This window comes from Lithobates pipiens, unplaced genomic scaffold, assembly GCF_037356315.1.
Source record: "Lithobates pipiens isolate NorthernLeopardFrog02 unplaced genomic scaffold, aLitPip1_a1.2 Scaffold_18, whole genome shotgun sequence".
NCBI lineage: Eukaryota > Metazoa > Chordata > Amphibia > Anura > Ranidae > Lithobates > Lithobates pipiens.
Window position 1 is genome coordinate 404,196,483 of NW_027507758.1, and position 27,237 is coordinate 404,223,719.

The 27,237-nt window shown below is 44.1% G+C and overlaps 1 protein-coding gene across 1 annotated transcript in view; it reads left to right on the plus strand.

The window, feature by feature from the left end:
• The window catches only part of CCDC39 (coiled-coil domain 39 molecular ruler complex subunit), a 104,600-nt gene that overhangs the window by 8,742 nt on the left and 68,621 nt on the right, over window positions 1-27,237 (plus strand). The window contains exons 3-11 of the mRNA XM_077487910.1: window positions 425-571; window positions 950-1,108; window positions 1,190-1,282; window positions 2,161-2,289; window positions 11,633-11,824; window positions 14,225-14,328; window positions 14,447-14,579; window positions 19,777-19,971; window positions 21,020-21,184. Coding sequence (XP_077344036.1) covers window positions 425-571; window positions 950-1,108; window positions 1,190-1,282; window positions 2,161-2,289; window positions 11,633-11,824; window positions 14,225-14,328; window positions 14,447-14,579; window positions 19,777-19,971; window positions 21,020-21,184 — 1,317 coding nt within the window. The remainder of the gene's footprint in view (window positions 1-424; window positions 572-949; window positions 1,109-1,189; window positions 1,283-2,160; window positions 2,290-11,632; window positions 11,825-14,224; window positions 14,329-14,446; window positions 14,580-19,776; window positions 19,972-21,019; window positions 21,185-27,237) is intronic.

A 27,237-nucleotide genomic window follows, 5' to 3' on the forward strand; every position in this document is an offset into this window, starting at 1 on the left:
CTAAGATTGCAGCTTCCTTTGCTTTAAAGGATAGGAGGGTATAGTTTTGCTTGAAACCCTTCCCTACATTATCCAAAACGAAAAAAAGAAAGTTTGGCTATACAAAAAATTTCATATTAACACCAAAGATATATATATTTTTTTCTGTACTGCATCACTCTAATGTAAATGGTCTCCAACAGTTACCAAGAAGCTTACATCTCAATGATTCTTTGTAATTCTGTGCTTATTCTATGGATGAAATATTTGCAGCCATAGTCTAACGTTGAAGGTAAACCTCTTCTGAGAGCTGTGGAAAGCAGTAGAACATTGACGTGAAAAACATTTACACAAAACACCTCTTTGCTTTGTGTTATTTTACCGTAGTTTTGTGTATAACCAATAACACAGACAGGGGCCGTTAATATAAAAACTGTTATTCCAGTCTCTTTGTAGGGCCCGAGAGAAAGAAATTGAAAGTGAAGAACACTTTAAAACTCTCGCTGAAAGGGAAAGGGGACGTCTAAAGCAAGAAATTCAACGTCTGGAAAACGAGCTGGTATCCTTGAGGGAAAAGAAAAATAATCAAGAAGTAAGCTTTATATGTAGATTTCTGTTCTCGTTCTACGTAAATATAAACTCAAGGTAAAAGCGACTTTAACAAAAGAGCTCACTAAAGAAATACGCATTGTCTATACAATGTGATTTAATGTAGAGCACATCATTAAAACTATAATCAAACAAAATAATAGCTATCTTAATACCTTGAAATGTTGTAGCCTTCTGCAGTGGAAGAGGCGGCATGTGAAGAAAATAATTCAAAGTCCATATACATTGTTTTCTTTATGCTATAAACTGCCTGCTTCTGTTGAAAAGAAACATAGCAAATAAGTTAATTAAACACATCTTAATTGTTTATAACATCAAGGTTATAGTTCCCATCCGTATACCTCTTAATTATTTTATTTAGAATAACATATTCAAAGCCACTCAGAAACTGGAGAAACTAAAAAGTCAACTGAAGTGGAACCAACAGGATCTGGAAGACTGGTTGAAGGAATCTGCTCGTAAAGACGAAGATTCTGTAGCCATTCAGAAATACTCTCAAAAAGATGAAGGGAAAATTAGGGTAAGCAAATTATGTTTTTTCATGACAACCTGTATGTAGATGAATGTATAATGGCAGTAAATATTGAATGTTTCTCTGTAGGAATTGTCACTGCAGATTGAAAGGATGACTGTGGAAGCTAACCTGAAACGGAAACATTTAGACAATGAACTAACGGAGACCATCACTTCGCAGGTATAATCTTTAATATACATATTGCTTTCTGTCCATATGCTGCACCATGGATGGTGTCATTACAAAACACTTTTTTTAAATGCAATCTATAATTGTCCTCTACTCATGTTTTGTTCTGTGTGGCAAAAGCTCAGGTTTGAGTTGCTGTAAAAACATAAGTCTTACTGAGCTGAATTTCATGGAGATGAATTTTTTTTTGGCAATCACCATAATGTATAATTAAACGTATTTTAGCATATGTACCATTATTTTTTCAGTATTCTCTTAATGCCGCGTACACACGACCGGACTTTCCGGCAGACTAGGTCAGACGGAATCATTCCATCGGATAGTCCGATCATGTGTGGGATAGTCCGTTTGTTTTTCTTTAAAAAAATCTGACGGACCTAGAAATAGAACATGTTTCAAATCTGTCCGACGGACTCAATTCCTATCGGGAAAACCGTTAGTCTGTATGCTGGTCCGCAAGGGCAGCTATTGGCTACTGGCTATTGAACTTCCTTTTCTAGTCTCGTCGTATGTTATCACATTCAAAACGAACGGACTTTCGAATGGACTTTAGTCCGTTCGTTCGGAAGTCTGTCCTAACTCTGTCGTAACTCCATTGAAAGTCCATCGGGAAGACCATCGGAACCTTTTCTGCCGGAAAGTCCGGTCGTGTGTACGTGGCATAAGCCATGAATGCTCAACCTTTGGCCCTCCAGCTGTTTCAGAACTACAAACGCCATGTGTTATTACAAGGCTGATCGTTACAAGCATGATTCCTAAATTTGGAGGCATGATGGGACAGCTGGTGGGCCACACATTGAGCAACCATGTCTTAAGCAAGCGTTTAATTTTCAGACATAATACACAGGAAGCATTCTCTTGTTTTACAGATTGAGCTGGACAAGATAGCTGAAGATTTCCGCAAAGCACATTCAGAGAGACAACAGCTGATCCAGCAGTGGGAGAACACCATCGATCAGATGCAAAAAAGGGACAGAGAAATTGACCAATATGCACTGGTAAAAAAATTGCAATAAGAATTGTTTACAAAAAAAATGGTGACATCTCTTTCTAAGTAGAGACCTTATTACCGGTAATATTGGCAATTGACATCAGCTGATTATTAAATTTAGGTGTCAATCCAGAGTTAAACACACACTGTTTAATTTACATTGTCCCTTCTATTTCTGTGTGTGGATGATGGCACTGTAATTATTTTAACTTAAAAAAAAATACTAAAAGTACTAAATACCTTTTTCCTAATCGATACACAGCTGACACATGACCAAGATCTTTCCCAGCCTGTCTGCAGGGAAACATAAGCAGGAGGAGCTTTGAGTCCTTTGCTGCTCTCCACATGTTCAAAATAAAGAAAAAACATTCTTTGGAATACAGAGTAAAAATAAATAATTAATATCAATTAACTGATATAAGTTTTCACACAAATACTGTATATATTTGAAATTAAATCTTTATTCTTTTTTTTCAATAACTTAGCGTGGGCAGATTTAAGCCAGTCACAGGCTGTGCCACACCCCTCCAACCTGTGTCTTAGAATATGAGGGAGGTGAAGCCTCCATTAATCTGCATGTAATATCCCACCCCACTGTGTATATGCCCACATGTGTGACTCTATAGTCACATGGGCTGCTCAGATGGGAGGAAATGCTCAGCATAGAAACTCACTGAAAACTGAGCATTTGCAGAGTTGCCACCACAGCTGCAAAATCCCTAGTTGCATTGGGGACATGAACAGAAGGTGGAGATAGACAGCAGCATGATCAACCAATTTTTTGCAGAATACAGAAAAGAACCTTATAGTGACTGAGTGAGTATGAACAGCATACAATACAGCATTTATTCATTGTTTTTTTATGCTGTGGGTTTAATAACACCTTAACATCCTTAGCATGCCAAAAAAATTTGCTGGAGTTTAACACTGAATTAAAGGGTTTCTAAAACGTAAACCAGTGTGCCATTTTCTAACCCTCATTAAATATTTTTATTCATCGTTAAGACAGAATACAGAATGCATTAAAGTGAAGTGTTCAGCACTTCAATTGTATATACTGTCCCTGCTGCTCGCCAATACTATTTGTGCTATGTGATTGTGATAGCAGACCTTCAGGCAAAGATAGTAAAAGTTATGAATAACTTGGAAATGAAATACAGTAGAGTGCAAAAAAGAACAAGCATGCCCAGTTATGGACCACTCACATCTCTGAGCCACAAAGTGGTCACATGGATGACAATAGGGCTGCAACTAACGATTATTTTCATAATCGATTAGTTGGCCGGTTATTGTTTCGATTAATCGGTTAATAACCTTAAAAAAAAGTGAGTCAAATTGCCGTTCATTTTAAGCCACAGTGACGGGAAAATTTGTAAACAATAGAAAACTTCTTGGTCAAAGGAATTTTCAGACAGTGTATGTGGTTTTTGTTTAGAAATGAAGTGAAAATTTCAAACAAAATTCTTTCATTCAGCAAATGTACAAAGATTTTTCATCTGAATATTCTCACCTGAAAATTGATCCGTGAGGCCAGCATAAGGCTCGGTACACACCTATGCAGTTTTTCCTTTTGAACTGTTTCTGCAGTGCTTTTTGCTGTGCGTTTTGATTTTTGCGCACGTGATTTTACTGCAATTTGCGTTTTTTGCATTTTTTTTTTGGGCAGATTAAAAAACACAAATTGCTGCAAAAACGCATTACATTCTTTTCTGCAGCTTCTCCATTGAAGCATATCGAACCAAAAAAGCACCATTTTGCGTTAAAAGTACCTGACCCTTTCCAAATATGCAGTGGCTGGAAAAGGCACAAATATGAACGTGTCCCATAAGAAACCATGTAAATGAACTGTAGTGCGTTGCTGCAAAAATCACCAATAAACATATAGATTTGAACCAGGCCTAAGAAGTTTAGTAACATAATGGGGTTAAAAAAACTAAAATTAGCCCTTTATAGTAGAAAAAAGCAGATAATCACTACTGGAAGGGGTTCATTTTTTTGCTGTAGAACAGTGAAAGTAATATTTACAGTAGTGATTATATTGTTGTACTATAAAAGGCTAATTTTAGTTGTTTATTTTTTAACCCCATTATGTTACTGGCCGATTAACTGATTATGAAAATAGTAATCGATTATGAAATTAATCGATTAGTTGTCGATTAATCGATTAGTTGTTTCAGCCCTAGATGACAATGTATACCCCACTGGCACCATTACAGTTACACTTGCAAATTGCATAGCTCTTTTACATTTTACCTGCTCTATCACTATTAAATAAGGTACTATATCTCACAAAAGTGAGTACACCCCTGACATTTTTGTAAATATTTTATTATACCTTTTCATGGGACAACACTGAAGAAATTACACTACAATGTAAAGTAATGAGTGTACAGCTTATATAACAGTGTAAATATTCTGTCCCCTCAAAATATCTCAACACACGGCCATTAATGTCTAAACCGCTGGCAACAAAAGTGAGTACACCCCTAAGTGAAAATGTCCAAATTGGGCCCAATTAGCCATTTTCCCTCCCCGGTGTCATGTGACTCATTAGTGTTACAAGGTCTCAGCTGTGAATGGGGAGCAGGTGTGTTAAATTTGGTGTTATCGCTCTCATTCTCTCATACAGGTCACTGGAAGTTTAACATGGCACCTCATAGCAAAGAACTCTCTGAGGATCTTGAAAAAAAGAATTGTTGCTCTACATAAAGATGGCTTAGGCTATAAGAAGATTGGCAAGACCCTAAAACTGAGCTGCAGCATGGTGGCCAAGACATACAGCAGTTTAACAGGACAGGTTCCACTCAGAACAGGCCTCATCATGGTCAACCAAAGAAGTTGAGTGCACATGCTCAGCGTCATATCCAGAGGTTGTCTTTGGGAAATAGACGTATGAGTGCTGTCAGCATTACTTCAGAGGTTGAAGGGGTGGGGGGTCAGCCTGTCAGTGCTCAGACCATACGCTGCACACTGCATCAAATTGGTCTGCATGGCTGTCATAACAGAAGGAAGCCTTTTTTAAATATGATGAACAAGAAAGCCCGCAAACAGTATACTGAAGACAAGCAGACTTATGCCGCGTACACAGGACCAGTCTTAGGTCCGACAGACTTTCGACGGAGTTCTGACAGAGTTCTGACGGACTTTCCGAGTGAACGGACTTGGCCACACACAATCACACCAAAGTCAGACGGATTCGAACGTGATGACGTACGACCGGACTAGAATAAGGAAGTTCATAGCCAGTAGCCAATAGCTGCCCTAGCGTCAGTTTTTGTCCGTCGGACTAGCATACAGACGAGCGGATTTCTCGGTAGGAACTGGGTCCGGCGGAGTTCTGGCGGAAACATTTGAAACATGTTCCATTTCTAAAGTCTGAAAACGTTCGAATAGTCTGCCGTAATTGTTCCGTCGGACCTTTGATGTTGAAAAGTCCGGTCGTGTGTACGCGGCATAAGGATTACTGAAACCATGTCCTGTAGTCTGATGAGAAGATACTTATTTAGTTCAGATGGTGTCAAGCATGTGTGACGGTAACCAGGTGAGGAGTACAAAGACAAGTGTGTCTTTCCTACAGTCAAGCATGGTGGTGGGAGTGTCATGGTCTGGGGCTGGATGAGTACTGCCGGCACTGGTGAGCTACAGTTCATTGAGGGAACAATGAATGCCAACATGTACTGTGACATACTGAAGGCGAGCACGATCCCTTCCGTTCGAAAACTGGGCCATAGTGCGGTATTCCAACATGATAATGACCCCAAACACACCTCCAAGATGACCACTGCCTTGCTAAAGAGGCTGAGGGTAAAGGTGATGGACTGGCCAAGCATGTTTCCAGACCTAAACCCTATTGAGCATCTGTGGGGCATCCTTAAACAGAAGGTGGATGAGCGCAAGGTCTTGAACATCCACCAGTTCTGTGATGTCATCATGGAGGAGTGGAAGAGGACTCCAGTGGCAACCTGTGAATCTCTGGTGAACTCCATGCCCAGGAGGAGCAGTGCTGGAAAATAATGGTGGCCACACAAAATGCAGACCAATTTGATGCAGCGTATGGTCTGAGCACTGACAGGCTGACCCTCCACCCCTTCAACCTCTGCAGTAATGCTGGCAGCACTCCTATGTCTATTTCCCAAAGACAACCTCTGGATATAACGTTGAGCATGTGCACTCAACTTCTTTGGTCGACCATGGAGAAGCCTGTTCTGAGTGGAATCTGTCCTGTTAAACCGCTATATGGTCTTGGCCACCATGCTGCAGCTCAGTTTCAGGGTCTTGCCAATCTTCTTATAACCTAGGCCATCTTTATGTAGTGCAACAATTCTTTTTTTTCAGATCCTCAGAGAGTTCGTATGAGAGAGTGAAAGCGATAACACCAAATTTAACACACCTGCTCCCCATTCACACCTGAGACCTTGTGACACTTAGGGGTGTACTCACTTTTGTTGCCGGCGGTTTAGACTTTAATGGCTGTGTGTTGAGTTATTTTGAGGGGACAGCAAATTTATACTGTTATACAAGCTTGGCACTCACTACTTTACATTGTACAAAAATGTGAGGGGTGTACTCACTTTTGTGAGATACTGTGTGTTTATATATATATATATATATATATATATGTGTGTGTGTCCATATGTGTGTGTGTGTATATATATATACACACACACACACACACACACATACCTCTATTGGATTTTATAGCTATGGACAACATAATTATACATTGACATTTACAATTATTTTGGTGACGTCCAAAGAACGTTGGTACATTGGATTACTGTGCATAGCATTTCTTATCACTTTAGAAACTGACATTAAGTACTGCTATTGTGTTAGGGTGGTGAAAGCATGTTGGTTATTTGAATATATATATTACAGTTTCCGTATAATTAACTGCTGTGATTCTCTTAGGTTTGCACTGTTAAACTTACTAGAATAATGCACATCAATCATTGCTGGGACAGTAGAAATAGTTCGGACTCCATCATCTCAACCTTTCTCTTAAGGGGAAACAACTACATACAGTTGAAATACGTATCTGTAAACTGTCTTATTTGGAAAAGGAACTGTAATTGTGTTCCCGTTGTCTTGTGATTCACATTATTCTGCAGTTGCACAGCCAGGCAGGTGTCACTCCTATTTCCTGTATTTGCTTTTAATTTTCTAGTGTCTCTGGGCTGCTAAACACACAACCAATCAGCATCATTGTCCAGAGAGCAGACAAATATCTATTAACTTTAGATAGAAACAATGGGGGGGGGGGGGGGGGGGGGATTTATTAACGCAAATGCAAATCCACTTTGGATTGCATGTGCACTTGGAAGTGCAGTCACTGTAAATCTAAGGGGTAGATTTGAAATGAGGGGAAGCTCTGCTGATTTTATCATCCAATCATGTGCAAGCTAAAATGCAGTTTTTTTATTTTCCTTGCATGTCCCCCTCAGATCTACACCGATGCACTTCCAAGTGCACTTTCAGTGCAAAGTGGATTTCCCTTTAGTAAATAACTCCCATTGCTTCTCTGTGTAGTGTGGCAGTTGTATGTTAAATACAAGACTGGCTGAATAGAAATTTATAAAACACTTTGGGCAGTAAATGGGGCTTCACGGTCAGCATTTCTGCCTTGCAACAATAGGGTCCTTGGGTTGAATCCCAGTCAAGACTGCATTGAATTTGCATGTTCTCCCCTGTACTTATGTGAGTTTCCCCTGGGTACTCTGGTTTCCTCCCCCCACTCCACACGCATGTTGGTAGGTTAATTGTTCAGATTGGCCCTAGTATGTGATGTGAGTATGTATGCATGTTAGAGAAGGATCATAGGTTGTAAGCTGTCTGACGGCAGGGACTGATCTGAAGCACTTTGTAAATGATGGCACTATTTAAATACCTGTAATAAATATAAATGTAAAAGTCAGTAAAAAATAATGTTTTTGGAAAAAAAACCTTACCTAGGTCTGGACACCTTAGCTAGGTCTGAAGTTCTAAATTCTAAATTCTGTAATGCACCTTCAGTGGGCTAGCCTTTAAAGTGATTGTAAAGGCTAAGATTGTAACAAAAAATAACAAACATGTTTTACCTGCTCTGTGCAAGAGGACCTCCTTTTCTGGGGTCCCCCCGCTAGTGCCTTTGTCTCCTTCTCTTCTTTGTGCGGCACCATAGGATGTTGCTTACTATGGGGGCGCATATGTTGGCTCATCTCAGAGCCGGGCTGTGCGCATCCATAGTCACACACAGCACGGCTCCGCCCTGCCCCCTGTTTTCTGCTCACAGGATTTGATTGACAGCAGCAGAAGCCAATGGCTCCAGCTGCCGCCTCTCTTTCCTATGAACGCAGGGAGAGAAGAGAGAGCTTCTAGAGATGAGCCCAGTTCACAAGATTTCAAACCCGCCCTCAATGTGAACCTGGGCTAAGAGGGAATTGTAATGGTTTTGCATAATTTTATACTTTTAGTTTTTTCGTTTTTTTTTTATGTTTATAAAAATTAATATTGAAATATTTAATATACATTTAATACATTTTAATATACATTCTCTATTTTACAAACAAACATAACACTTTTATAAAAAGTCATTTCTAAAGAGAAAGCACATTGGATATTGTTTCTTCTCAAACATGCTGTTTCTTATTGCAGCCCTATAAATTTCACCTTAAAGAGGCCCTGTTGCCAGGCCATTTATTCATGCAAGCAAAGATATTCCTATATTCATATATATTACTTTATATATGCATATAACATATCTTAGTATGTTATTTACATGTAACGGCCTCCCTTGTGTAGACATCCAAAAGTCCTCAGACTGCTGCTGGGTGCCACCATCATGGATGTGATGTCCGCAGCCTCAGCAGATTTGAAACTGTCACTTAATTCATTTTCCATTACACTCCACACCCAGCAGCTACTTAAAAACTTATGTAGGGTGGTGAAGGGAGGGGTGGAGGAGCTGGGCCAGCACAGACATTAATTTAGACACTGCCAGAAGAGGGGAAAGCTGTGACATGCAAGAAAGGAAGGAATGTATACCTAGGAATCGACTAGTAAAATTTTTATTTTTAAAAAAATTTCTAAGCTAGATCAATGTAACGACCGGTATGTAAAAATGCCATGCCTCAAACTCTTCTTTAGACTATTGAGCTAAGTAAACAACAGGCTTTTTTTTTTCCAACAAGTAGCTAAGGAGACCCTGGAAAACATGCTAAAAGATACCTAAGGCTGACTTGTTAGGGTTTGGGAACCCAGCAGTCCTGGAGGAGTGTCATGGCATGTCAGCAGAGATGGATTTCTAATGGACCATACATTACATTTACAGCCCCTTAGTATGTATGTATTCACACATGAACGGACAGCTGCCGTAGTGTATTACCTCTCCGGAAACTGTCTGTTCCTAAATTCAATTGGGGGCAGTGTGTTGCACATCTCCTTTATTTTTGTATTTGTACAAACTTTATTTGAAGTGTACAAAAGTACACTTCATTCATGTTGCTGTACAGCAGCACAATGCTCTGCGCTGCTGTGCAGTACCATACAATTCTGTACAGTGTGCTGCAATAAAATGCAGCATGTCTACATTTTTACACAGCATGCTGCGGTGCAGCCCTGGGCTGCATTGCAGGGTGAATGGGGCACACAGGAAACAATTGTTTTTTGTGTGTCCTTGCGGTGACAGGCGTTTTTACAATGCATGTGTGAATTATACATACCCAGTGAACTGACTGGCCTCAGGTAATACACAGAAACAAATCCTTCTATACAAGTTGTACCTGTTTATCTGTAGCCTCTACATCAATTTAAGGTGAGGAAAAAGACCGCTGCTCACAGGCGATACAATCGGTGACACTCCAAGGTTGCTTCTGTGAGGTGGGGTGTACGCCCTGGCACTGCAGCAGAAATAATGGAACAGAGAAACTTCGGATCAGCAGCACACCCACACAGGAAGTAAAGTAGAAAGTCTTTATTGAAGCATAAATGTAATAAAAACACTGGCTAGGTACAGGCAGGGGAAATGCAGGTAGGTTGACGCTTTTCACATTATAGAAGTGCTTTGTCAAAAGTTAAAGTGGTTGTAAACCCATATTAAAAAAACAAAGAAAAATGCCAGACATGTCTCCCAGAGTTATTTCTGGGTTCGCGGGCTCCGGTGCTGTGATTGGCCGGAGCCGTGATGACATCACTCCCACACATGCGCATGGGAGTTGCCGGTCATGGCACAAGCCCTTTAGAAATGGCACAATCGAGCCGTTTCTTCAGAGCACATGCACCGATGACGTCAGCGCAAGCGTATATGTTAAATATCTTTACAGCACATTATCGTACAGTATATTTACAGTAGGTACAGGTAAGCCTTATTATAGGCTTACCTGTAGGTACAAGTATGTGGTGTAACAGGGTTATCAACAACTTTAACGTGCAGAATTAATACAGCTTTCTAAACTTCCAGGAAGCAGGGACAGGTAGCTGATTTGCACTCTGCAGAGCTCAGTGAGAAGAGCTCTGAGAGCTCATTGGAGGGAAGGAACACACCCCCATCACACCACACACAAGAACTGAGCTGAGGCTGTCAATTACAGGCTGTGTACTTGTCAGAAACCATGAATCAGACTGAGACAAAAGTACAGTTAAATCACACTTGTTTAATAATAATAAAAAAAGGTAAACTGAGCAAACATAGTCAAAACATAGCCAAAGTTCAGGAACCGGAATGGGTAGTCAGACAAGCCAAAAGGTCAGGGAGCCAGAGATGAGCGTAGTAGAACAGCAAGCAGTATCTTGAGCCAGAAGGAATGTCAGCCAAGCAAGTCTTTAACAGGAACACAGGAGAGCATCTCTAGAGATCATCTGGACTGGACGGCTTAAGTAGCCAGGACTGACGAGCAGGATATCATCACCAGGAGAGTCACTGTGGAGAGATAGGAGCTGGCAATTGGCCGACATCTGAGTGGCCAGTTTTGAGAAGGAAGGGCTGAGCCCAGCCCTGACAGTGCTAAGGAATGAGGCAGCAGACAGAAATGACACTTGGCACTCTGGTTTCAGACAAGTACACACTAGAGAGGGATATGCTTGGTTCATATTTCATGTCTGAGGTTTACAAACACTTTAAACTTACCCAGGGAGCAGACCCTACCGGCTGATTACTGCTAATCTTCATATTTTCTGCCATGCTTGCCAACTCACTCTCCTTCTTTTCTGATTGGCCCCAAACCTGATCCTATAAAAATGCAGCCAAATATTTCCTGATTGCAAGCACTGTACACCTGTCTGCAAACATTATAGATTGCGTGTGTGCCATTGAATGAATGCAGCTACTTGACTCTAATCTTTTTTTTTTTTTTTTTCTTTTTTTTTTTTACTAGCTGTTAGCTCAGGTCAAGCAAGACTTACGAGACAGAGAAAGTACAATCAAGGAGAAAATCCAGTTCTTGAACAGTGAAATTGAAAATAACAAGGAATTTGAGAAGAAGATTGACATTGTGGAAAGAAAAGCAGTCAGACTGAGACAGGACTATCAAGAGCAAGAGGCTGTGCGGAACAATCTGCAAGATGAGGTAACATCAGAAATAGACGGAGATAAAACATATGGAACTGGCTTACAAACAGCCGATGTGATATTGTTGGGAGTTTCTATATAGCAACAGAAATTCACCAAGTTCTTGTTTTTGAACGTTATCTGATACCAGTAATTCAGTGGACTACCGCTAGCTGTGAAAACACTTTAATGTCAGTGACCTGACCACCAGAAATCCATTATTTTGAGGATCATAGATGTACCAACATGTTTGTCGAAGCTATAGGCAGGGTGCTCAGTGAATCAAGCTGGCCATACATGCATAGATTTTCCCTTAGTTCAGCCCAAAAGATTCCTCTATCTATGCTAACAGAGCAGATGGATGAATCTCTCATGCCATCTATTGTATTCTGAAAGATGGTGCCCCTGGCTGTCAGAATATCTGAACAGTGATTGCAGCTGATTGGCTTCAGTTATTTATCGGCCAACAGTTTTCTACCCAGATCCCTGAAGCTTCAGATACAATTCAGCAGGAAATGGCTGTGTGGCCAGCTTAAAGGCTAAGTTCACCCTCTTCATTAAATATCCTATACAGTTAAGGGGCCCTAGTAGCTATTAAAAAACTGTACACCTTTGTAAAACATTCATTCATTTTATTGTCATTTCTGTAGGCCATTTAGGTCCCCTGGAAGCTTGGATGAAAAACTTCCCATTAGCGATTCCCACAGCCTGTTGCGTTTCTGGATGTGAAAAGCCATTGTTTTTTGCACCTGTAATTCTGAGAGTGAGCATCCAGTAGTTTTCACATCACAGCTACAAAGAAGGATGTGGGGATTGTTAGCTGGAAGTATTTTGACCTGGCTTCTTGAGAACACCCAAATGGCCTACAGCAATGGTCTCCAAACTGCAGCCCTTTGCTTGCTGTTATCTGGTCCTTGGGGCACTATTTCATCCACTGATACCAACAATGGGAAGTAATCCCCCCCCCCCTCGTTGACATAAACAATGCACAATTCCTCCTATTGACACAAACAATGGGACACAATTTCTCCCAATGACAACAACTGGGCCCGCTAACACCAGTGAAAGGGCACAATCCCCCCCCCCCCCCAATGGCCCATTGACACTAACAAATAGGCCCAACAACACCAATGATGGGCACAATTCCTGCCATTGACATCAACAATTTGGCCCACTGACCCCAATGATGGGAAACCATTCCTCCCAATGACCCCAACAATTGGGCCCAATGATGGGGCATAAATCCTCCCAATGACATCAACAATGGGGCACAATTCCTCCCAGCAAAGACGGGGCATTGTTTTTTCCGGCTGATGTCAGGACCTTTTCTACTCCCAATGGCCACAGTCTGGCCCCCCTAAAGTCTGAAGAACAGTAAACTGGCCCCTTGTTTAGAAAATTTGGAGACCCGTGGCCTACAGGAATGACAATACAATTGATGGGCATTTTACAAAGCTCATCTGTATTTTAGTATCTACTGAGGCCCCTTGACTGCATATGCTACTTTCTAGAAAAAGGTGAACTTGGCCTTTAGGGCCTGCAACTTATTTGCACAGGAATGCAGAGGGGTATTTGAAGTCGCAAGCCCTTGTTTGAAGGGCTGCCACATATTCGTATTGAACTAGATGGGTATCTGTGGCAGCATCTCCCCTATAGCCGGTACAACTCCGATTTTAGAAAAGGTTTGTGGCTTCAAACAACCCTCAAACAATCCTCAGTTCCCATTTGGAACATACATTTCTCACTGTATATAGTATGCCATTTAAGTCTTTCTTTCAAAGATTTGAAGATTGCCCACTTGGCAAAAAAACTGCTTCTGCATTTTCTGCCTCTTCTACCAATGGCTCCCACTGCTGTCTCTGTGACTGTGAGAGCAGGAAGAGAGAACCAGTGCTGTTGCAGACGGGCACAGCTTATACATACATACATGATACAGAACTCAGGTAAGTATTTAAGGAGGTGAGGAGCAATACTAGGAAATGTTTTGCCTTTACAAACACTTTAAACTTGTATGAGTGCATATGTACTCAATGATTTATTATTCCTTCAGTAATTACACCACTGAGATTTTTTAGCTGCATGTCCCATTCCCTTGATCAAGGGAGAATACAGTTTTCTGTTTAGCAGAATTTTGGGGACGGGCTTGACTACAGAATGCAGTGAAAGGGGACACAGATGTAGTAATGCTATAGGTTTTCTGTATGCCTAAAAACAATAATAGCCACATTTATTGGAACACATGTAATATGTATTGGTATATAGTACATCTACCCAATATTTCATTTTTTTTTGTACTGGGTGGAGCTGCCCTTTAAAAAAAATGTGTTCACTTTTGATCACATCATTCAAACTTGTTTTTTTTTTAGTTTGTTTTTTTCCGATCTGCCACATATGACGGCTTTAACTTTCTTTTTAACAGCTGGATACTCTGAAAGGGACTGTTGATAGAACAGCCACTGAATTAGAAGTAATGAGAGTTCAAGTCAACAATCTTAGGAAAGAAATAAGAAATAAAGAAGAAAGGTCAGTACTGAATTCTTATAATGTGCCTGCTTTTGCTATACCGTAATCCTATATTTTCTTATATACATGATCATTTAAAAGTGTAATGTGATTTCACATCTAAATGTGTTATTTTTAGGTTGCATCTGTCAAAAGAATATAATAAAGGCCTAACTGAAAAGCTGAAGGTTGTCACTGAGTCTGCTATGAGTGTAGAGGAAAGGGCACAGCGTATGGAGGAGCTGCTGAAAGAACAAGAGAAAACGGTGAAGGTAAGGCTTCCCGGCATATTCATTAGTGCAGTACAAAGATTAGTGGTGTGCAGTAGCCCATTGCAACCAACCTCAGTTAGAGATGTCAGAACAATGATAGACGCTTGGTGCATGTTATGATATGTGTGTGCATGTGTTTGCCAATAAATTCTTTCCAGCTTTACAGCCTTTACCTGGGATACAAATGCATTAGAAAAATATGTACCTTACCAAGCTGAGAAAGGAAACCACATCCCTCAAGAAGCCTTCATGCTTACGGTGCTCTCTTTCTGAAATGAAACCCATGTCCCTTGTTCTACAGTGGCAATGCCGATATAAAGCTACTATTCTGAAAAGGAAACATAACAAATAATAATAATAGCAAACTGGAGTCAGAAGACTTAATTTTCTGGGCACCACTATACAAAAAAGTCTTGAAGAGTCCTATCTTAATATTGGCATGGCTTAGAGGACACCTCCTGTAATGAGGCATATTTGCTGGCCAGCAGTCAGTAACTCGCTATAATGATTGTGCTAGTGTGTAAGGCCGCGTACACACGGGCGGACTGTTCGCCCAACCTTGTCCGCTGAACAGTGTTTGGGCGGACAGTCCGCTCGTGTGTGGGCTTTCAGCGGACAGTTTCAGCGGACAGTTGGACGGACAAAGTCTTTCGGAAATTCCGAAAAACTGTCCGCTGAAACTGTGTTTGAGCGAACAGTCCGCCCGTGTGTGGGCCTGTCCGCTGTACTTTCGAAATGAGCGGACTGTTCCCGCTCGGAAAGTCCGCCCATTTCGAGCGCGTGTACAGGTAGGCGGGGCCCGCGAAGGAGACGTCGCGGGCTCCGCCGCCTGGAATGGGCTTAAAGGGGAACCCCAACACCGAAAAAAATCGGCGTGGGGGTTCCCCCAAAGTCCACACCAGACCCTTGTCCGAGCACGCTACCCGGCCGGCCAGGAAAGGGGGGCGAGCGAGCGCGTCCCCCCTCCTGAGCCGTACCAGGCCGCGTGCCCTCAACATGGGGGGGTGCCTTGGGGAAGGGGGGGCCGCGCGGCCCCCCCACCCCAAAGCACCTTGCCCCCATGTTGATGAGGACAAGGGCCTCTTCCCGACAACCCTGGCCGTTGGTTGTCGGGGTCTGCGGGCGGGGGGCTTATCGGAATCCGGGAGCCCCCTTTAAGAAGGGGGCCCCCGGATACCGGCCCCCCACCCTATGTGAATGAGTATGGGGTACAATGTACCCCTACCCATTCACCTGTGAAATAAAGTACAAAAAAAACACAACACAGGGAAAAAATATTTTATTGCACAGCTCCGGGGGTCTTCCGTCTTCGGGGGTCTTCTCGCCGGACTCCTCCGCTATCTGTGTGTAGCTCTTTTACTAGCGGAGGAGTCCGGCTTTCTTCCTCCCCGCCGCCGGCCTCTTCTCCCGACTTCGGGGGTCTTGTCCCCCTCTTCGGTTCTTCTGCCGGGCCACCGCGCCTTCTTGTAGCTCTTTTGCAGGCGGTGGCCCGGTCTTCTGTCGCCGCTGCCTTCCGTTCTTCTGTCGCCGCCTTCGGTTCTTCTGCCGGGCCACCGCGCCTTCTTGTAGCTCTTTTACAGGCGGTGGCCCGGTCTTCTGTCGCCGCTGTCGTCGCCGCCGCCGCCGCCTTCCGTTCTTGTTCTTCTTCTTCTTCTCCTGGAGATGTTGACTCGACGAGCTCTCCGGCCGGAATGCCAGAGCCGCGCTGTGCGGTCACTTATATAGTGACAATGGGGCGGTGTCACATGGTATATGTCACATGGGTTGGTCACATGGGTTGATGTCACATGGGGACTATGACATCGTAAGGGGGCAGGGTCACCATGTGACCAACCCATGTGACATATACCATGTGACACCGCCCCATTGTCACTATATAAGTGACCGCACAGCGCGGCTCTGGCATTCCGGCCGGAGAGCTTGTCGAGTCAACATCTCCAGGAGAAGAAGAAGAAGAACAAGAAGAAGAACAAGAACGGAAGGCGGCGGCGACGACAGCGGCGACAGAAGACCGGGCCACCGCCTGTAAAAGAGCTACAAGAAGGCGCGGTGGCCCGGCAGAAGAACCGAAGGCGGCGACAGAAGAACGGAAGGCAGCGGCGACAGAAGACCGGGCCACCGCCTGCAAAAGAGCTACAAGAAGGCGCGGTGGCCCGGCAGAAGAACCGAAGAGGGGGACAAGACCCCCGAAGTCGGGAGAAGAGGCCGGCGGCGGGGAGGAAGAAAGCCGGACTCCTCCGCTAGTAAAAGAGCTACACACACATAGCGGAGGAGTCCGGCGAGAAGACCCCCGAAGACGGAAGACCCCCGGAGCTGTGCAATAAAATATTTTTTCCCTGTGTTGTGTTTTTTTTTGTACTTTATTTCACAGGTGAATGGGTAGGGGTACATTGTACCCCATACTCATTCACATAGGGTGGGGGGCCGGTATCCGGGGGCCCCCTTCTTAAAGGGGGCTCCCGGATTCCGATAAGCCCCCCGCCCGCAGACCCCGACAACCAACGGCCAGGGTTGTCGGGAAGAGGCCCTTGTCCTCATCAACATGGGGGCAAGGTGCTTTGGGGTGGGGGGGCCGCGCGGCCCCCCCTTCCCCAAGGCACCCCCCCATGTTGAGGGCACGCGGCCTGGTACGGCTCAGGAGGGGGGGGCGCGCTCGCTCGCCCCCCTTTCCTGGCCGGCCGGGTAGCGTGCTCGGACAAGGGTCTGGTGTGGACTTTGGGGGAACCCCCACGCCGATTTTTTTCGGCGTTGGGGTTCCCCTTTAAGCCCATTCCAGGCGGCGGAGCCCGCGACGTCTCCTTCGCGGGCCCCGCCTACCTGTACACGCGCTCGAAATGGGCGGATTTGCCTCCGCCTTACGTGGGCGAGTCCGTTCATTTCAAAAGTTGAGCGGACTGTTTGGCAAACAGTTCGTTGAAACAGTCCGCTCGTGTGTGGGCAAGTCCGCTCATGCAAATTTTGAGCGGACTATTTGCCGAAACTGTTTGACGAACAAGGTTGGGCAAACAGTCCGCGCGTGTGTACGCGGCCTTAGAAGCTTTGCTAGTAGGACTAGGTACGTACAGCAGGAAGGTTTCACAAAGTGATACTGACCTGTAAGCATGATTTTTTTTTTTTTTTTTGATCATAGAAAGTTTTTATTGAACAAATGCACATAAACAATAGTGGAAACAGACAGCAGTTTCCAACAAATGCAACCAATTATGTCTAAAAGATTACAGCATACATGACAGTGATCATTAATACAAAGCATGCACAATATGACCATTCTTACATGCAAAAGAGACCAAATATGTATCATGATGGAAAGTACTATCTTCCTGTACTAGAGACATGAACCAGAAGTGCTGAGGTGTGTGTGTGTGTGTGTGTGTGTGTGTGTGTGTGTGTGTGTGTGTTTACAACAATCTGTGTAACACCAGGTCAAGTGGGGCAAGACCAGGGGGACTCAACCATGTGTCCCAACGCTTGTCATATTTAGCTAGGCATTACCGATGTTGGTGTAAGCATGCTTTAACAAGATTTTTTTTTTTTAAATATGTCTGTAGTGGGCTTGGGATCTGGACTGGCAGGCACTTGCTGTAGCACCCTATGCAGTGTTGCCAACCTCTTGCAGTATTTTTCCTGACAAAACATGGAAAATTTACTGATGGAATTATTGGCAACCAGAAAAATTACAGGACTGCTATTAAAAACTAAGACAATTGATATTTAAAAAGCTTGTAAACCTCTGAAAAAAATTCCTCCAAAAAAAAACTGCAAGACAAGGGCATAATGACCTAGTATGCATTATTATACTAGCTCATTATGAAACATTGATCTTAAAACAAAGCTGTTGCAGCGGCCCCTGCACACCGCTGTCACGGCCGACATCTATGCCAGAGCTTCTTCCGGGTTTGCGGGCTCCAGCTCTGTGATTGGCATGCGTACAGAGGCCGCTGTTCTCTTCACACATGGGCCTCTCTTTCAGAGCGTATTGCGCCAGTGATGTCACTGGCTGCCTGCACTGGAAATCTCTCCTAAACTGTACAGATTTAGGAGATATTTTCAATACCTATAGGTAAGACTTATTATAGTAAACAAGAAAAAACTGCACTATTGCTAAACCCTGCCCCTAAGCAGCAGCTCAAACCGTTATACAACGCCTCACTTTTTTGTATATAGAAAGACTTATTATAGGCTTACCTATAGGTAAAAGTTTGCAGAGGAAGTTTACTTCCTCTTAAAGCATAATATGGAAATACTGACAATACCCATATCAAGTAATTTGCCTGGTTTACATTTAAAAAGTCAACACAACATGACACATAATCATCCCCTGATATTTACAGACAGTTGTAAAAATCACTGCTATTTACAAACTGTCCGTAAATTTACTGAAGGTTGGCAACCCTGACCCGGGGCAGCATTATTGTTTCTACGCTTAAGGGGAATCTATAATGGGTTTGGGTCAATTATATTTATTTGTTATAGTTTGTATGTTTTTATGTTGATGTTTTATATGTGACTATATATATATATATATATATATATATATATATATATATATATATATATATATATATATATATATAATAATATAGCCATGACACACTGTTTTATATTTGACTATTTATATAAAAGAATATAGCCATGACCCAGGATTCACTATGGACTTTTTTAACGTGAGGGCCCAGGAGAATCTGCTTCTTTCTGATTAAATCTTCGGTTCCTACAGTAGATTTCCGTAAGAAATAAAAGTTATGGCACACGTATATATTCTCTTTTCTGGAGGACACATTCATACTGTGCATCCAGAGGCTAATGTGTACGTGGGTAGACTGGCACATTTTCTACAGAATGTTATAGGTAAGGGTCAGCAACTCACAGCAGCTAATCTAATTTAATTTTCATCAGTACAGCAAAGGATTATTGCTGATAGATTGCTATAGGTGGGTTTTGAACATTTTGCCTTTTTTAAATAAGCTTGAAATTGATGACTGAGGTCAAAGTTGTCTACTTAAATGTATTCCGTTACCATTAGTTCATACCATGCATGTGTACCAGAATAAATAAATAAATTGAGCAATAAATATTAAATACAATCAGTGATAGAATTATACCATTTCCATTAAAGCAGACTGCAAAGAAATGGAAATGTCTTTTGTTCAGATACTGTGCAAAACGACCACTTTAATCTTGCCATTTGTACCCACAGAATCTTGAAGCTCAGCTAAAACAAATAAGAGAGCAGCATTTCAAGAAATCGCAGGAGCTGCACGAATACAAGACAAAAGAAAAGCACATGATATCAGAAATTAGTGGAAGTCAGGTCTCGCTGAGAAACCTTAATAGTCAACTGCAAAAACTTGACCTACATGCTTTAAAGCAACAGGGGATCATTTACAATCAGGTACAAAAACCACGCTGGCTTTCAACCATTAAATCCCTTAAATGCCACTGCTGTGTGATTAGAGAAAGCTAACCACATGCAGGACATTTTTCATAATTGAAATATTTTCAAATATAGAAAGGCAGCTTGGAAAAAAGCCTAATAATAAACAAGCATGTGAAAAGACAATGTGGGTATGTAACATTTATTATAAAGTATTTAAGTTTATAATTGCATTATAATGCATGCATGAATATAACGTGTTATTTAAAAAAAATCTACTTTTAAATTATTATTCTTTGAATTTCCTGAAAATCACATTTTAAAGATATGTATAGGTAGCAGGTGCCCTTTGAGCGGCATTAAAGGTGTAAAATATCGGTTGTTGTTGACTTGAGTATGTCTGTATATGTTTAGAGATAACTAGTAGAATTTTTGTAATGCTTTTGCACCCTATAATGCCCCATTTTCTCTAGTCTTTGGACTGCAGTTAAAGCCTCAAGGGGACGGCCCTCCAGTTTTCTATATGCCTAGTGCAGGGATCTGCAATTAGCGGACCTCCAGCTGTTGCAAAACTACAAATCCCATCATGCCCCTGCCTCTGGGTGTAATGCTTGTGGCTGTCAGTCTTACTATGCCTCATGGGAATTGTAGTTCTGCAACAGCTGGAGGTCCCCTAATTGCATATCACTGGCCTAGTGTCTATTTCTATTTTCTGACAATAAAACCCTAGGTTGCTTTTTGCTAACTTGTGTCCCTCAATGGACTCTGAGAAAAGTATTTTAGAATGAGTACAAAAACCCAACATTTTGGTTTACTTCATGGGACTTGTCCATCACATAGCAATTCAGTTTCATACTTTTTTACATTCTCATACAGGAGCCTTTGGTGGTACTTTTAAATAGTTTTTAGGTGTGTATTGACATGTTTCTGTATGTAACGATGGGAAAAAGTAGCCCAGCCTGTAACCAGTATTCTGAATTTTCACACAAATTGCACCTAACTCTTCCTAGTACTGTGTGTGTCTATGTGAGATTTTTTAAGCACATGTGTTTATTATTTTGTACAGGAGTTTCAAATTCAGCAGCTAGAGCGCAGGCTATCACGTTTAAAAGGTGAAGTCAACACAGATGAGAAACACGCCTTGGAGACAAAAGTATCTGCACTTACAAAATCATTAGATGAACGCAAAGCCTCTCTTAATATTTTGAACACCCAACACAAAAAGCTTCAGGTATACAAATGTTACAGAAAATAATAGTATTTTTTTTTAAATAGCATACAGGTGAAACTTTATATGTGAATGTTCAGTGTGGTATCCCATTACAAGACTCCAGTCTTTTAGATATTTTTCTATTGCAGTACTGTCAACCTCCCCCCCCCCCCCCCCCCCTTTTTTTTTTATGTGGACAGTTATTTATTATTTGCACTTTATTAATTCATTATTTATTATTTGCACTTTATTTCCACTTTATTAATTCAGTATTTATTATTTGCAATCTGTACACATTTCACACCTCAACTTTATGACCGTTGGGGGGCGTGGCTTGGAGCTCGGAGCGGATGGCAGCAGGCTAGAGGAGCTCCGTTATACCCTCAGCCCTGACAGCGCAATATCCACCATAACCACCGGAGATCATGAGCAGATCCACCCGCCACAATTCTGGAAGCCGCTCCCGTCGTTCCACACCGATACCGGGCACCAGGAGCATCCCGGACATCTTTAAAACACAGCCCCGCCGCAGCAAGGCCCTATCCAAGATGGCGCTGCCTCGTGGTGAAGACGAGTTCAGCGAGGACTCCCAATCCGCATATGAGGAGGAGGTAAGGGATGCACAGACAGATCACCCTCTCACCCTCACAGACATGATGAAGATAGCCGCAGATATTAAGGGCACCTTTTCATCCGCCATCACGGAGTTGAAGGCAGACGTTTTGTCTATTTCTGAAAAGCTAGAGAGAGTGGAGAGGGCTGGCACTCACCGAGACACAGCTATAGCACGCCTGGACAAAATCACCGACTCACACACTGCCCATCTCATTGCAATGAACAGACAGTTGGAGGATTTGGACAACAGGGGGAGAAGGAACAACATTAGGGTGAGAGGCATCCCGGAGTCGGTTGAAGCCAGCAACATTCCTTCTGCCCTCCAATATGTATTTAATGAGCTACTGGAGCGCCAAACCGACACCCCAATTGACTTTGTGTGGGCTCACAGAGCCCTGAGAGCCAGGCCTGCTGAGGCGGCCCCCCCACGGGATGTGATCTGTTGCCTCTCGGACTTTAAATTGAAAGAGGACATTATGGCGAAAGCAAGGCGCAATGCCCACATCACATTTAATGACACTGAAATCTCCATTTTCCAGGATCTCTCCCCCATTACTTTGAGCAATAGGCGTGCGTTGCGCCCCCTGCTGGAGGCCTTACGGAGACAGAACATCCCCTATAAGTGGAAATTCCCCTTTGCTTTGAATGTGACTTACTCGGGCAGACAATTGTACTTACGCACCCCTGATGAACTACCAGGTTTTTGCCGGGACATTCAATTGCCCTTGGTTGAGCTGCCTGACTGGTACAGGGAATTTCACTACGCGCCTGCCTCTCAAGCCTCTCAGGGATCCCGCCATTCTACCCCCTCAAAACCTCCGCACAAAAGGGGGAAGTTCCTGAAACAACCTATTCCAGGCTCCAGCGCTACCCCACGACGCTCCTCCGCGCCTAGAGCCCTGCAGATGAATCCGGACCCAGAATGAGGTTCGTTCGGCTATGGATGCTCCGCCCGAATTTTAGTATGTATAGGATCGACTAAGACCAGACGAGCACCTCTTCGGATTCAAGTTTTTCGTTTTAACGTTCGCTGACGCTGCTTACCTTCCTGGTTTCTGGCATCTTTTCTCTTCGTTCGTAGGATTGGTTCGTTTTGTTTTTTGGCTTACTCACCTATAGGAGAACGGTTGCTGGTCGTACAGGGGCACACCGTCCGGATGCACGAAGGGCTCAAACCGACTTACTTTTCTTTTTTGCACTATGTAACTTTGCAAAGTAGCTCTGAGTGGTCAGGCCTTCTAAACGCATTCTTCCAACATACACTGGAGATGGACTTGTCACCTGCACAAACACGGCCTTTGACTTGCCACTGCCTGACCCCTACATACCGAGCTTGGAGACATGTCGTATTGTTATGTTTTTTCGGATGGACGTCGAGACCCGCAGCAGCGGTCAGCTGAACTGACTATTTCAGGTGCCACATGCTGGCGTTACACTGGTTTATTCCCGCTACCGGTTATGGTGATATTTACATGTTGCATTTTGGTTAGTTTTAGCATGTTAAACATAGGGCTGGGGGGGCGCGGAGAGCAGCAGATACTTTGGAACAGACCACTTATCCCGGATTGTCTGGGATCTGGACTGTTGACGTAGTTCTGGGTGTTACTCCCACTACCCCCACAAGGGACACCGTGGGTTGGCCCCGTGATTGACTTTCCTAGCTAGCTGGGGTTGTCGTCCGGGGGGTCATTTCACGGCCCCACTTCTTAGAAATCACCTCTGGGGACTGCTCTCCAGAGGCTAATTACCAGTTCTCCTGTCCCACTTCCTTGGTGTCGGTTAGTGGGCTCCTACTTCTCTTTTCCGCTACTTCCCCCCCCCCCCTCCCACCTTTTACTCTATCCACTTTCCTTCCTCCTCTTCCCTCCTCTCTTTCCTGCCCCCCCCCCCCCCCTCTGCTCCCCCTACCTCCTGTGGCTTCCTCCTTGCTCCCCTCATCCACTTCCTTTCTCTGATTCTCATTTTCTCTCTCCTTCACTCGACTCCCCTCCTGCTACACGATGATTTACTCTGCTCTGGGGGGGAATCCTACCGTAATTTCGCACAACGTGCGTGGTCTCAATACTCCACAAAAACGGTCACAACTGTTGCGCCACTTGGGGAAGGGGAAACCGTCCTTTGTGTTTTTACAGGAAACACATTTCAGGGCTAGTGAGATCCCTAAACTGACAAACCAATGCTTTCCCAAAGCTTTTCATGCAGCTAGCCCTGACTCGAAAACTAAAGGGGTCTCGATCCTGGTGGGCCGGGACTCTGGCTTCGAGCTCACTCAGCAATTGGCAGACCCTGAGGGGCGGTTCCTCTTCCTCAAGGGGAAGGTGGGGGAGCTCCCTGTCACGCTGGCGAATGTCTATTTCCCAAATGTAGCACATGTGAGTTTTTGTCAGAAGTTGATTGATGAGCTTTCTGGGTTTGCTACGGGGTGCATAATCCTGGGGGGGGATTTCAACATCTCGTTGGACCCCCTTTTGGATACTTCAGACGGCAAGTCTGCAATTTCATATCGCAAACTTAAAAAGATAAGATCCTTGCTGCATTCTATGGCACTGATGGACTCATGGCGGGTCAAGTACCCCCAGGGCAGGGATTTCACTTATTTTTCAGCTATACACAACAAGTACACCCGCATAGACCTTTTATTTCTGACACAAAGGGACCTACCCACTATATTAGACGCACGCATTGGGACGAGATCGGTGTCTGATCACGCGCCAATCTCCCTGACCTTAACACTACAGCCGACCCGCCGACAGACGAGTAGTTGGCGACTTAACCCTGCATTGTTGACGGATCCCACGACCTTGGAACAGATAAGGGAGACCATACAACACTATTTCAGTGAAAATACGACTGCTGATGTTTCCCATATGACTGCTGGGAGGCACACAAATGTGTCCTTAGGGGCAGACTGATGGGCTTGGCAGCACAGAGGAAGAGGGTAGCGGAACAGGACTTAAAGGATGCTTTTGCAAGAGTGAGGGTTTTGGAAGCACAACACAAGAGATCAGTGGCAGTGTTACTGGCCGATGACCTCTTGCTGGCACGCAGGACTCTCCAGGAGAAGTTAGACCTACAGGCCAAGCGGATCGTGTTCTTCCGTCGGGGCTTTTTCTACGAACACGGCAACAAAAGTGGCAAATTTTTGGCACGAGCTTTGAGGGGGGTGCGGGCCTCACATACCATCACCCAGATCAGGAACCGCGAGAACCGACTGGTTCAAGACACGGACAGTATTGCGGCGGGATTTCACGGGTTTTACTCGAAGCTGTATAACATTCCCCCCCCCGCATAAACCAGCCCGGGTAGAGGGATCGAGATGCGAGATCATAGAACAGTACCTTCAACGCAGTGGCATGCCAGGTCTCTCGGCAGAGGATGCCGGGGAACTGGACAGGCCTATTACAGCCTCGGAGCTCACACAGGCTATTCAATCATTGAAAACCGGGAAGAGCCCAGGCCCGGACGGCTTTTCAGCCATTTACTATAAGACCTTTGCACACCTTTTGGTGACACCCTTATTGAAGGCCCTGAATTCCCTTCCCGAGCTCCGGGAGGTTCCACCGACCTTTAACTTGGCACACATTACGGTGCTCCCCAAGCCGGGGAAGGACCCTGGTGTCTGCTCAAGCTACCGGCCAATTTCGCTGCTCAACTTGGACATAAAGCTACTGTCAAAAATTCTAGCTACCAGGCTGAACACATTCTTGCCCGAACTGATTGGTCCGGAGCAGGCAGGCTTTATGCCCGGGAGAGAGGCTCGGGACAATGTCATCAAAGTGGTGGATCTCTTGCATTGTATGAGGGGGAGCGCTGTCGAGGGCCTTCTCCTGTCCACGGACGCGGAGAAGGCCTTCGACAGAGTGGCGTGGGACTTCATGTTCGCGGTTTGCAGGCGGGTGGGTTTTCAGACACGACTGTTGGCTTGGCTCTCGGTGCTGTACCACCGCCCGATGGCTCGTTTAAAAATAAATGGGGCTCTTTCTGAACCTGTAAGCATACGCAACGGTACACGCCAGGGCTGCCCGTTATCGCCAATATTATTTATCCTTGTACTCGAACCATGCATCCGCATGATCAATGCAAACCCATCAATTAGTGGCTTCAGGCAGGGACTCACGCATTTCAAGCTGGCCGCCTACGCGGATGACCTTCTATTCTTACTGTCACAGCCCCACATCTCGATCCCTAATTTACTAACTGAATTTGAGATCTTTGGATACCTTTCAAACTTTAAAATTAACTGCGAGAAATCGGAGGCGCTGAACATATCCCTGGGTCCTGCGTGCCTGCGGACTGCCAGGTCTAATTGTCCCTTTAAGTGGGTAGATCACAAACTCAAATATTTGGGGATTTGGCTCACGCCCAACTCAGACAGTCTTTACGCACAAAACTTCCAACCCTTTCTGAACGACCTGCGTGAGGACCTACGGGCATGGCACACTCACCCGTTGTCTTGGTTCGGGAGGGCGGCTGCCATTAAGATGACAATATTGCCGAGGGTACTATATCTTTTTCACACACTTCCCATTAAGTTGCCTAGACGGTTCTTCATTCACCTGCAAGCATTAGTGAGAAGTTTTATATGGGCCAACAAGAAACCCCGAATTAATTTCTCTACCTTGACTTTGCCGAAGGTAAAAGGGGGTATCAATCTACCAAACTTCAGATTCTACTACTATGCGACACACCTGGTTCGCATATTGGACTGGAACTGCCATGCCACGACTAAAGACTGGGTGAGATTGGAAGCTGGCCTGTCAGATACGCCACTGAGGTTCCTGCCGTGGGTAGTGAAGGAGGCTAGACCGGCCATGCTTGTAGCACACCCTCTGATAGGGCCAACTCTGGAAGTCTTTGGGGAAGCATCACGTCGGTGTGGACTGGCATCTACGCCGGGCCCATTGACACCCTTAGCTCACAATTCTTCATTTGCGTCTGGGCACTCTACGGTGTCTTTCCCACATAGGGCTGATGGGACACCCACGACTGTGACACACTGCTTGGAGAGGAACAAACTTAAGACCTTTCAAGCCCTGGCGCTGGACTTGCAGGCAAAACACTTCACTTACTGGCAGTACAGACAGCTACATGACTATATTCACTGCGCGACCAACAGATCGCACGTTCTGAGAGAACAAACGTGGTTCGAACAATTGTGCATCACGGGTGAACCAGTGAGAAGGGCGACATCCCTGATCTACAATTGGCTACAGACCTCCAGGACTGACCGCTCGACCAGACATAAACTGGACTGGGAGAGGTTTTTCTCCAAGACCTTTACGGACGAGCAATGGAGCAATGCATGCATATTGGCACACAAATGCTCTATAAGCACTAGCACACAAGAAACAGCGTATAAAGTCCTGACAAACTGGTACTTTACACCAGTTAGACTTAATAAATGGTTCCCAGGCGCGTCAGAATCTTGCTGGAGATGTGGAGGTGATGGCGGTGATATG